Raw genomic sequence first — 13,341 nt, 5'->3', positions numbered from 1 at the left:
AGTTGTTTGGCTATTGGAAAGCACCTTATGGCTGTGTTGTCTATTGTGGAAAAGTAGTTCTGGACTGTCTATAGTGAGAATATTGAAAGTCTTTCTACAAATTGGTGGTGATTACATGACGGTGTAAGCCAAAACGTCAAAGCTAAAAGTACAAAATATATCTTTTGGCCTTGTAAGCTAAAAGTAAAAAGTAAAAAGACACAAACATGTTTATAGACAAAGGCCACCATAGCGCCTCAGCTTAAACAAGCACTCCGAAAGAATTCCTTTAAGGAAAGACAATTTTCATGGAAATTTTGGAGATTTCTTGTATGTCGACGCTCTGTAACACTTAATTTCTACCACCATGCAAGTCCATTTATGAAATTTCTTTTGAAATAAATATTTGTATGGATTGTTTAGCCTAGTCACCTAAAATTAGAAATATAATTGTATATGTATTCTCTGTAAGAAGGTAAAATTGGTTTTCCGGTCTATTTTAGTCTTACAGGGGATAAATCCAGATGCGTTATGTTTTCCATGTTTTGTACCAACATGGTTTATAGTCTACAATATGTTGTATGACACAGAAAAGTTTGCATTTTAACCATTCACATAGTTTGTTGTACAGCTTGACTTGTGTTTACAGTTTATAAAACTAAACTTTTTATGCTTATTGTCGATGTCAAGGCTAGTATTGTATGATTTATCTAAAGACGAATAAATCACATTATGTATGTAAGCAGTTTCCAAAACTCATTAGTTGCTATGTGGAAAATAAAGACATACCAAAATATATGGTGTTCAGGCCAGAGACAAGTTCATGGTTTGGGAGGATGAATAGTATCATGTGTTACAAAGCCCCAGATTTGTGTTTTTTTCAGAACCCTCATTTCAACGTATTTCATCTTGAAAATTTACACACTTGTGCACCATGCCTTCATCTATCTCTGTATTTTTTTAGAAGCTTTTGAAATGTAAAAATATATGAATTTTGAATTTTACATTTGGAGGCCTCCATGGAGCTTGGCCACCAAAAGCAATTTCCGGTTCAGGCCATAATTTGTTCCATTTTGTAACTCCTACCTTCATGGCACCTTATTTGCGATCATGGTGTAGAGCTTCATAGTTGTACACATCGCAAGTATTTCTCATTCAGAAAACAAACACTATTTTATGGTGATATGCATGAATTTTTTCAAAACATTTTGATCATAAATGTTAAAACCTATGACTTGTGAAATTCTTGAAAAGCAATATTGGCCATTGATTTCTTATTTGGGTGCTTATAGAGAAAACCTTTTCAAATAAGTTAAATTTTGTCTGGGATGAAGTTAATTATCACATACTGCAAGAATAAACAATGAGCACTTAACATGGAAGACAAAGAGCATTTTGTTTCATAGTTGCACCTGTATTTAGTAACTAAGGAATGGAGGAACATAGTCATTTGCAACTTAGCAAACTCAGCACCAACACATAATCGCAAACCTCCTCCGAAGGCCATGAAGTCTTTGGAGGCTCCACCAAGTGGCTCGGCGATTTCCTGCATAAATAGAATACTTAATACTATTTGTTGTATTGAAACATAATAATTAACTTATGCATAAATAAATACTCTTCACTAAATGAACTTTCATTGGTTATAATTGTATCAATGGTGAGATACTTTATCATCTTTATGCGTCGGTTCATCTAGTTTTTTTCTTTATAAAGAATTTCTTAAGTTAACTTGACTAGGGCTAGCATCACAACTTCTCCTTCCCCCACTCTCTTTCTCCTTCGTCACATCCTCCCAAGGGAGGAAACGCATTCATCTGATTGGGTACATAAAGGTCTTATAAATTTACACAAGAACTTCTATTACTGGTAAGAATAAATCCATCATAATATTTTAGTTAGTCTGCCATTCTCCTTTTCAACCTTTATGTCATTTTTCCTCCTCCAAAGCATGTGGCCTATGTCTCTCCAAGACCATCGGCATGTCCATTCCCTCATTACCAATGCCGCCATTCTTTAACATGTCTTCTACACACCATAACATTAGTGAGTGCTGACATGGGCATGTCCAACATGATCACCGAGAGCATATGCATACCTAGATAACAATTCAGTAGACACTAAATGTGGGCAAAATTGTATAGTATCAGTGCTAAGGCAGATGCGTGTATGCGAAAACACAAAAGGTCAGCACCACCGCTAAGCTTAGCATCCAACACAAAACTAAGTTTCTTTTTTCAGTTGTGCTTATCCTCCTTAGCATCTATTGGTGATGGTAAGAGATGTTGCTAAATATGTTGGTAGAGAGGGAGAAACCTATTTTTTCCTAAAAGTTTATCTAGTCTAGTGTCTAAGAGCATATACAGCTGGGCCTCCCTAACCCACCTCAAATGGCCGGGCGGACGGCCCGGTCATTGACCGGTCAAAAAATAAACTGACCCAGACGGGCGCCACAAACGGGTCTCAAACGCCCGGGCTGACCGGCACCCCTCATATCCAAACCAAATATGGGGCGGATATGGGGAAGTTTGGGCGCGTCTTCCACGTCGGACTGACGATGGGGTCCCACATGAAATCATCCGGAAACCCAACAGTCCGATGGGCGTCTCCGGTTGGGGTGTGAACGCCCCGTGGTGCCGCTCCAACTCGTCGCCCAAGGCCAAAATCCGCTATTTAAGTCAGCCTACGTCCCCAACCCTAGACACAACCTCTTCCGCCCTCTACGTGCCGCCAACCCGAGCACATTTCTCTCCGTCTCCTTCTTCCTCTTCCCTGGCCGTCCGCCACGGCCCGACAAAAGAAGACGACCTATGCTATGCTCACGCTGGAGCGCTTTTCGAGATTAAGGAGGAGATCCGGGCGAGGCGCGCCTCCCGCATCACAGCCGGCCTGCCTCTGGACCCGCCGGAGCCGGAGGAGGAGGAGCAGGAGGAGCAGGAGGAGCCGAAGGACGAAGAGGAGCAACAATCGGTTCTGATAGAGGTCGCAAATCTTGAGAAGAACGAGGCGGGGCAGCCGGAGGAGGAGCTGGCGCTGACTGCGGGCTTCAACATGGAGGACGCCGAGGCGGAGTTCGGGGTCAACCAAGCGGCCGAGATGGCAAAGCAGCAGGCCATCCTGGAGTCCATCTATGATAAGGCCTATGTGAAGGCCAACCGACAGTTCATCCGGCAGGAACGGGTGGCTACCAACGTGCTTTTTGCTGAACTCGACGCGGAGGCAGAGGTTGAGGCCGACGCGGAGCAGCCGGAGGAGGAGCTGGCGCTGACTGCGGGCTTCAACATGGAGGACGCCGAGGCGGAGTTCGGGGTCAACCAAGCGGCCGGGATGGCAAAGCAGCAGGCCATCCTGGAGTCCATCTATGATAAGGCCTATGTGAAGGCCAACCGACAGTTCATTCGGTAGGAACGGGTGGCTACCAACGTGCTTTTTGCCGAACTCGACGCGGAGGCAGAGGCTGAGGCCGACGCGGAGCAGCCGGAGGAGCCGTAGTTGCGACTGCAGCCCATATACCTGAAGCCGGGCATGGAGATAGTGGACGTCTTCAACGAGGATTAGGGTAGTATAGGTTATTTGTTCTACGTAGTACGTGGATTTCCTTGTTTGCATGCTTTGTATGGATTTAAGGTTTTAAGTATAAAGTATCCGGATGCACAGGAGTAAATTTGAGGTGTGACCAGTCACTGCCTGCGGACACACCCGAACGAAGCGTTTGAGGGCCTGAATTTGCTGCCAGCGGCTGTAGACGCATGGATGCGGGTGCCCTAAATGCTCTTTCCCTCCAAAAGTCATGTATCCCTCCTCCACGTTCTCCATCATGTCCACTCTCCCATCACACAATGCATACCTTTTGTCACCATGTCTTGACCACTGTCGTAACATCCATGTGCGTTTTCACTGGCATGTTCATCATGAGCACTAGGCATCACCTATGTGCACATTTAAAAAAAATGAAGCCTAAGGTCACCCGTAATCTTAAGGTCAACTTTATTTTTCCAACAACGTTTAAGGTTAACCTTAAGCTTTGCCACACAGGCCTTAAGGCCAAGTTTTTGCACATTGTGGCTGCCCTAATCATAATAACTCTAGTGCAGTCTGCACCATTGGCGACACCACCTCCCATCTCGCTCTATCGAACTACTCCAAACTACCTACATATATCTGCCTGGCCCATCTTAGAGGCCCATATAGATGATCCTACCCAGCTTTAACTATTATTGCAGATTTCACAAAATACCTGAGAAGTGGTGGCATGCATGCAGTACAAGAATGCACCACTATCTTGACATGAATTAGCGAGTATTTAGCATTTTCTAGTTCCACGCCTTTAGATATGTGTGGTTTAATTTAGAGGAAGGACGAGAAAATTCACTTAGGTTCACTAACCTTCCACCTCCAAGGATTGAATATATTGGGATCCTCATAAATAGTAGGATTAAGGTGAACAATGGAAGGACAGACCATGACCTTTGATCCTTTTGGGATAGTGTAAGCTGCACAAACAAAACAATGGAAAGGTTATATTGTCAAATCGACACAACAGGCCGGCTTATAACAGCTATAAAACTCCTCCAAGAAATGAATAGTCATAGAGAATCAACTTATGCTTGGATAGTTATAAGGGCAGTGACAACCCAGCCCACCAATTATTAAACCTCGGGTTTGACGCTTTGATGTCTCATAAAGATAGAGTATTCTTGTGGGAGGCAACATTCTCGTGACTTCGTAAATCTAAAGACCTGCCAGTTCTGTCTCTGGAAGGTGCTCACAGGGGTAAGTGTGCGTGTGTGCGTTTAAAAGAGTGAGTGTATGTACGTGTCTGTGAGCGTTCTGTGCCTGTGTTCTTAAAAACAACCATACCCGTTCATAGGAAAGAACGACTATAAATTATGCACAGCATAAAATATATTTAGAAAATCCTTACACCGATAATTGAGAGCTCCTATAGAGCGGCTTCAGCCCCGCTAAACCCAATTGGCGCCAGCCGGGATTCGAACTCGAGGCAAAGCAGTGTCGTACGCACAGGCTAACCACCGGAGCTACCAGGTTCTACTAACCAATATTACCGCTAAATATTTATCCGAACCCAATGAATCCACGCTGTTTCAAAAAAAAACAGCTCACGGACAATAACAAGAACCTCACGAATTTGTTTAAAAAAATAAAGGCTCACCTATTCAAAAAAGTTCACTAATTTGAGAAAAAAAATTCACGGTTTTGAAAGTTCATGAAATTTTAAAAAGGTCACTAATTTAAGAAAAGTTCACGAATTTGAAATAGGTTCACGGATTTGAAAAGTTCATGAAAATCTGGAAAAGGTTCACGAATTACAAAGTACTTCAAGAAAATTGAAAAAAGTTCATCGAATTTAAAAAAAAGTTCACCGATTTAGAAAAAAGTTCACCGAATTTTAGAAAAAGTTGATCGGATTTGAAAAAGTTCATCAAATTTGAAAAATGTTCATCAATTTCCAAAAAAAGTTCATCAAAAAATGGAAAAAGTTCATCGAATGTGAAAAACAGTTCATCAATTTTCAAAAAAGATCATCGAATTTGTAAAAAAAATGTCAAATTTGGAAAAAGTTCATTGGTTTTGAAAATGTTCATCAATTCCCAAAAAAAGTTCAAATAAACGAAAAGTTCATCAATTTTGAAAAAAGTTTATCAAATTTGAAAAATGGTTTATTGATTTTCGAAAAAGTTCATACAAAAATGTAAAACGGTAATCCATTTTAAGAAGGAAGAAGAGAAAAAAGAAAAAAACAGAAAAATAGAAAAACGTAAAAAGGAACAAAAGAAATGCAAAAGTAAAATATGAAAGAACAAAGGAAACAAAAGTTGTAACTTGTCCGAGTGGGCTGGTTGGCGCGGTGGTTAGTGCAGCATCCATCGATGCAGGAGGTCTCGTGTTCCATTCATCGCGGTAGTCCGGGTCGGCCGCTTGGCGCAAGGAACCAAACCAGTGCAATGACTGAAAACTACCGCAAGCGAGCGTCCAGCTGACAGATTTCAGCTTATGGAGGAGATCCCCCCTAATACCCAATTATCCCTCTCTAAACTGCGCTGTGGGATCCCGTAATATCCAACCAAATAATGCCAAGTCACCCCATAAGGGCATGTATAATGGTGCTATCTTAGGTGTGCCATGTAGGATAAATGATGAGGTGGAGGAAAGAGAACTCATAAGAAAAGCCTTGTCTTCTCTTATTTAAGAGAAGACAAGATATGATCTCTTAGCACAATTTGTCTTACCATGTTTTTAGGAATTTCTAATTATTGAAGATAAAGCTAAGAAATGACCCATTATAGACATTTTCTCTTGTCATATCTAAATTACATGCAAGACTTAAGATAAGGCTATCTTATCAACCATTGTACATGCCCTAAGGCCGTAAGAGAATTCCTTAGATTTCTTCCCCGTAAATGTAGCATAGCTCGGTAAACTGTGTGTGCCCTTTTAATCCACGGATGCGGGGTTCTGTTTTGTCCGAGCAGTCCTCTAAAAAACTTCTCGACGACTCTACTTTTTCTCTTGGGATTGTGGTCTACATGATGATATATGAGATTATTTCAACTTTGAAATAAGTTAGTGCACAAACTCTGTTCTATGTCTTCTTTACAATTACTTTATAAAGTTCATTTTGAACATAACCATGTGTTTATCATGTTGTAATGATCTGACTAGTAAATAATATCATAGCTATACTGAGCTGCAAGTATTGCATTTTGCACAAAACATTACTACTGTACAATTGTTTTGTGCAAACAAAATCCTAATATCCTCAACCGTCCAAAGAGAATTGAGAACATAGGTTGCATATCATGATTTTCTTTTTTTGGTTCATTGTCTTACTATTAAGAAGCACCCGAGCCTCAATATGCAAAACAAAGACATACTATCTCCTTTCCGGTTGAGAGGGTTTATATCAACTTCTTTGTTTTTCTGATTTAAAAGGGCTCATCTCCATTTCCTATTGAGATTCGACGTATTAAGTCTTTGCATGCAAGAATTAAAAAGGAACGCACTAATTCATGTAATGTTCCGACTCATATAGTGGCCAAGCATACATGCACTGCAATTAATCCAAATTAATGGATTAGTTTAATTTGGGTAGTTTTGTAAAGTACGTGATACATTGCTCCACTCATCATCTGCCTTGATTGATGAGATTTTAGATTTGAGCCCTGTCAACCGGAAAGAAGGGAGTACTTCAACTAGAATTTCGTGCATACATAAGCTAGTGAGATCTATTTTTTTATCATTGGAAATAAACATGTATTTTTTGTCGACCACGAACTTTAGAAATGCATCCATTTATACTATATTTTAAATCTAGACTCATCAGCGATGTCAGAGCTATCTAGTCCTCTACACTTGTGGCCGATTGTTTGGTAGTAGCCAACATGGTCTCGTGTATTGTTCATTTGGAAGGGTCTTGTGGTGAAGTCAGAGTTACTTGCTCGGGAAGAGGTGATGTTGATGGCATGGCAGGTGACCTCGACGATGTTTTCTCCTCGGTTATGTGTTTGGTTCTTGCGGGTAGCCAGATCGACCGGTACCCTACTTGTGGGTGTGTTGTAACAGTTTTCGCCAGAGTTTCTGTTAATAACTGAGCAACTCTCTTCTACCTTTTCAATGAATCGGGCCCTAAGGGACAGTGTTTCAAAAAAAAACTCATGAAGTAGTTCCCTTGTGTGAAGATAGAAGCGAGACGCCAACGCAAGAAATAGAGTGAGGCCACCTATTATGGTTTGGGGCAGCATAACAGGGTGGGAACCCGTCAATATGTTATGCTGAATGTTTGGGTATCACAAAATTTATATATGATGGAGCTTCACAAAAATATAGCTATATGCAATGAGTAATTGTAATTCTGATTTGAGGTTGCTTCTAAATTAGGACTCTAAAGATGGTTCAAATTTGTATTCCACTACCAAACTGGGAACTTTGATAAGAAAAGGTATGATTCACATTGCCTGTTGGTATATCTTTTTCTTTAGAAAATGAAAGGTTGATTACATCAGTTTGTATCATTTAAGGATACACACAACCAAATTATTATACTCCCTCCACACCATAATGTAGTGCATATAGATTTTTTGAAAAGTCAAACTTTGCACACTTTGACCAAATTTATAGAGAAAACTATTTATATCTACAATACCAAATATAAAATATTAAACTACATCTTATGATGAATCTAATGATATATGTTTGGCATTATATAGATGTATTTTTTTTCTCCACAAACTTGGTCAAAATTTGTGAGGATTGACTTAAAAAAAATGTTTACACTACATTATGGAACGGGGAGAGTATAAGAACGTAAAAGTCAGCCAATACGGTAACAATGTGGTTATAGATTACATTAAATAAATTATTGTTACCTTTTATGTGAACATCCTCTCTTGCTTTCTTAAATAATAACGGAGCTATATTAGCCAGTCTTAATGACTCATGTATGACCTACAAGCATAACAACAATAAAGCAAATGAGAATTGACATTGATAAAATAGATAAATACAAGTAGTAGTAGAAACAACTTATGTCATTAAGACATTCATAGATCACAGATGTATGTGGTGGACCATTTCTGTACATAACAAAAATTGTGGGTTGTTGTGTACTTTAGATATAAGATCTACGACAGAAACCGCACGCTAATTCTTTGGAAACTAACATTCACTTGTAGATATGTGGTATCACTAGTCCCAAGTATACATACTCTACCACTACTATTTACCTCCTAATAATTGCTTGATCTCATCCCTCGAGTAGTTTGGGGGGAAGAAAACAAATATTAATTACAAGCATAATTATATTATAAATGTGATTTTCTTCCTATGTGCTAAAGTTTCTCTGCATTATATATTGGAGCAAATTACATAACTGCAGTACGTCACGGCATACAATATCTAAGGGAAGACCGTATATGAAGGATGACAAAGCAAGAAATAAATTGATTGGAAATCTTATTTCTCATCGCTTGATTTCTTATGGATATGTAATTTTCCTTCTAATATTCAATGAATACTTATTCATTCTCTATCTCTATTATTTTTCTTCCTTGCGTAAATAACTCTCCTCTACTTGAATAATGCTTAATATATATTTTGTGTATTACCTAATCCTATACTATGGAGATGTGTTGGTTGACATGATGTATGCGGGGCATAACAATAGCTCGCTCTGATGCCGAATTGGAAAAGGGTAGGTAACCACAATTAACCATCATAATATGGTTGGAAGGCTCGAACTATGGGATTAGGCAATAGGCCTGGGATAGGGAGAACATGTGATGACGATATAGATAAAAAACAATTTTCATATTACTTATGAGTGTTCATTAATTTATAGGGAGGACTTGTTTGAACCTAGTTAATCACATATTGATATTGATATTCAATCATTTTCTATATAATACTTATTATTCTCTAAATAAAGTTATATTCAATTATTATTCCATATCCTATATATACCTAAGAGAGTGATCCTCACTGACTTGTTTATCTCAGCATGCAAGCTTGCCACATCACCATATAATTATGGATGAGATACGGCCCACCTCAACATGCAACCATGCATTAGAAAAGACCAACCACCAGATGCAACCATGCATGAAAAAAATCATTTAATATTCTACTTATATCCAATAAATATTTTACAACTATATATAATCAAATTTAATAATCCGTATGTATTTTAAATTTTAATTCACGTGCTATTAATCCAAATATTTATATTCCACACAATTAAATCTCATTGAAATATATTGCAACCGATTCCCGCAGCATTGTGTTGGGTATCATCTGGTTTTTTAATATTTAATCTACACATTTATATTGCAAAGTTTGCAAGTACTATATATAAAATATAGGCAAAAAGCTAGCTGGGTGTATGTCATACATATGGAACTAGTTAATCTCAGAAACACTATACGTACACAAGATGTAAATTTCATGGATTTGTATTCCGCCCATGTGATTTCAGCATCAGGACTTGCCCTGCTTTTCCGAATGTTCTCATGTTCGTCCTGCAAGCATCAGTTTTATCTCATAAGTTTCAACAGAATAGATGGATGTCTGCCTAGACGTGTAAGTTATGCATCTCTTATTTACCGAAAATTCATATATCAAAAGTTACTAGAAATCCCTTCGGGAACATCCCATAAAAGTTACTAGAAGAGAACGTCTATATCCACTTTAGTAATACTATACTACCTCCATTCCTAATTATAAGACGTTGGGGCATCTGCATCTTATATTTAGGAATGGAGGTAGTAATAGTTTGTAATACAAAACACTTTTGCACCAAACCAGTTGGGCTCACTTTTGTATCTCGTCCTGGATTTAATAGATAAAGAAAAAGGAAAGATGGCAAGGCCCACTCAAATGTCAGAAAGGCCAAGGCCCACTCAAATATTAGAAAGGCCATGAGCAAGCACGAGTATATGTCAAACTTTTTATATTTGACCATGTTCATAGAAAAAAATCAACATCAATCAACAATACAAATTGTTCGACATTTTTTCTATATAAGTTTGGTAAAAAAAAAATCCAAAATATGCATGACTTACATTCTGAGATGAAAGGGGTATGATTTTTCGAAAAGTGCAAGCAGCAACCGAGCTCCATAGAGCTCTTTATTTTTCTTTCAACGGAAATACTTTTTCAAACTTCAATTTTTTTTGAAAAAAGTATACACATAGACATATGCTTGTAGTATACATGTGTAAAATTTCATAAACATATATGTTAATATGTGATGTATACAAAAAAGACAAATACATGGAGTAAAATAGGCCTTTTCCTTTTTGTTTTTTAGACAGATATTTGTCTTTTTTTTGTAGAATGCAAATAGTCAAATTAGTTGATGAAATGTTATACATATTTGAAGAACATACATATGTATTTATAGAAAAAGATTTGACTTTTTTTAAACTTTTAAATATATTTTGATTTTTTTTTTGCAAAACGGGCTCCATGGAGCCCGGCCTCTGCAACGCCATACTCTATGATTTTTGCCGTATATTGGGTTTTCCCTATATATAATATATATCTAAAATATCAATGCACCAGTGTTATTGAAGTGCGCCTCTGTCTTTTCTTACCGTTAGTTCTTGCAAGGCCTTGGGATTGTCCGTCAGAAACTTGATTACAGCAGTTATCCCGGACGACGTTGTCTCGAAGCCAGCGAAGAGCAGTAGGAAGATCAAATTCAGTGCAAAATTGTCGCTCATTGCAAGCTTGTCCTCCTTGATAGTGTCGATCAAGAGATCAATAAAATCAACTTTTTCCCGTCGAGAAGGCGCCTTTTTCCTTTCATCGAAAAGTTTACGCAGTATCTTCATGACTTCCTTTCGCCCCTGGGAAAGAACGGAGTTTTGAATTAGCAACTGTGGTAGATGATTCTGAATCTGCAGACATGTTGCTAACAGTAGCTGGGAGCTTATTGCTAATTGTGGATTAGCCTTTAATAAGAATTCTACTAAAACCGTGCATATTATTCAGGTTTACCTGCATACACTGGTAGAAGGCTGTCCCAGGAATGTAAAGTGGAAACGCTAGGAGCCCCCGAATGAACGCGTCGAACTGTTTCCACAGCTTCCCGTCTGAGCTTGAGGAGTCGTAGCTGATGAGTCTCTTGGCCGTCACGCTGAATATCATCTGGAAGAGGGTAAAGTTGGGGAGAGTCAGATCGGCTGGGACACAGACAGATAAATTTGCTTATTTAGTTTGAAGACAGTATCGATCGACTGAGTGAGACATGCATACACTGGAGGTCGCCTCCTTGAGCTCGACGCTTGGCAGGTCAAGCCACGAGAGCAGGCTCGCCTGAGCCGTCCTCTGCACGTCCTGGAGCAGGACCAGCCTGAGGTTCTCGGGGCCGAAGATCCGAAGGATGAGGTTCTTGGCGTGCTTGTGGAAGGACCCCATGGATGGGATGATGCTCTCGGCGCCGAAGATCCTCATCACCGACTCCGGCCACCAGTTCTCGAAGAGCCTCTCGTCTTGCTGGAACACCAGGTTGTTCAGCTCCGCGTCGAGGGAGACGATGAGGTCTACACCGATCAAATTCGTCCTGAAAATCGGGCCGTACCTGAAATTTGAACCATTTGTTTCATATATACTCACAGTAATCCATTAAAATAGTTGCAAACGGAGTTATACGGTTCATGCTCTGTTTGCGTCACGATTTTATTGTACTCTACAATCCTGTTTGGAAGATTACCTTTCAAGGCGTCGCTTGAAGAACGGGTGCAGCTCCAGAGATGGGCTCCCGGCGAAGAACTGGAGGGTCTCCCCGAGGACGGGGAGACCCCTAGACCCCGGCGGCAGCCTCCCTTTTGCCGTGATTGAGCTACCGCAGTACCATCTGAATAACAAAAGGATTAATAACGAAGCTAACACCGCAGCCGCTCCCAGGAGAACGGAGCCAGGCATGGGCGAAGCCCATCGGTCACTACCCTCCATTTGCTGCTCTGCTTGCAATATGCTAGATAGTTTTCCTCATGTCGTATATATAGACGCGATTGTACCACAACTGCCGATTTTTGCTGCGCCTCTGAAGTTAGGTAACGAAGCAGGCATATTTGAAAATATCTTACACCTCTGAAAGTTAAAATATTTTACATATAGTATCTTTTTTACGGGGTTTGGTAAAGATTGTTTTTTTTTGCGGGAGTCGGTAAAGATAATTAGCTAGCTTAAGAAAGCAAATATAATTAGGTAAACAAAAATTGGAATGGTATAAGCCCTGTGCTTTTTTGCAATAAATAAGAAGAGACTATCTGTATTTTTTTCCTGATTACCCTGCCAAACCCGGGGAAAAGTATTATACAGAGCCTTAGCACTTCTCATAATCCTTGTAATAGTTTATTCAAGTTGTATTCGTATCCCCCGACGTAGCACTGGAACTGGTGCTCGCATTTATTCCTGGATTTATTTCAGGATTTCCTGCGATGCGCATTCAGTGGAAGGAGACGTTCCCGTCGACGACGAGGCGCCTATGATAACTTCGTAAATCTCAAGATGATATGCCGGCTCAGTCTTTCGGAGGCGCTCATAGGGGTAGGGTGTGCGTGTGTGCTTTCATAGGGATGAGTGTATGCGCGTGTATATGAGTGCTTGTGTCTGTACTGATGTTCAAACAAAAAAACATTTTCTTTGCCTTGTTTTCGCCTTAAAATAAGTGTAAATTGTTGGCCGCTCGGCTTATATCAGTGTAAACCAAGTGTATTTTTTGACTGGATTATCATTTGACTGCATCGCTCCGGGAAAAGTATTCTACATGGCATTAGTACTTATTCTGACCCTCGTAGTAGTTTATTTCGGTCGTACTCTTATCCCTGGACATAGCAC

The 13,341-nt window shown here is 39.6% G+C and overlaps 1 protein-coding gene across 1 annotated transcript; it reads right to left on the bottom strand.

Moving 5' to 3' along the window:
• Nucleotides 1–377: 377 nt before the first annotated feature.
• On the bottom strand, nucleotides 378–12,447 carry LOC119305909 (cytochrome P450 87A3-like). The gene is made up of 8 exons (XM_037582302.1): nucleotides 12,212–12,447; nucleotides 11,755–12,079; nucleotides 11,497–11,646; nucleotides 11,091–11,345; nucleotides 9,924–10,013; nucleotides 8,367–8,445; nucleotides 4,366–4,472; nucleotides 378–1,525 (listed from the first exon to the last, which is right to left on the bottom strand). Exons 1-8 carry the CDS (start codon nucleotides 12,421–12,423, stop codon nucleotides 1,292–1,294), a joined length of 1,452 nt encoding a protein of 483 aa, XP_037438199.1. The 5' UTR covers nucleotides 12,424–12,447; the 3' UTR covers nucleotides 378–1,291.
• Nucleotides 12,448–13,341: the final 894 nt, after the last annotated feature.

This window comes from Triticum dicoccoides, chromosome 5B, assembly GCF_002162155.2.
Source record: "Triticum dicoccoides isolate Atlit2015 ecotype Zavitan chromosome 5B, WEW_v2.0, whole genome shotgun sequence".
NCBI classification, from domain to species: Eukaryota; Viridiplantae; Streptophyta; class Magnoliopsida; order Poales; family Poaceae; genus Triticum; species Triticum dicoccoides.
This window is presented reverse-complemented; position numbering and strand designations above follow the sequence as displayed.

Bases quoted from the DNA above. Each gene is read 5' to 3' on its own strand.
- LOC119305909 (XM_037582302.1), bottom strand. From the start codon at position 12,423: ATGCCTGGCTCCGTTCTCCTGGGAGCGGCTGCGGTGTTAGCTTCGTTA. The intron at 12,080-12,211 runs GTAATCTTCCAA...TTCAAATTTCAG, and splicing joins TTCAAGCGACGCCTTGAAAG to GTACGGCCCGATTTTCAGGA. The intron at 10,014-11,090 runs GTAAGAAAAGAC...TGATGCTTGCAG, and splicing joins AGGCCTTGCAAGAACTAACG to GACGAACATGAGAACATTCG.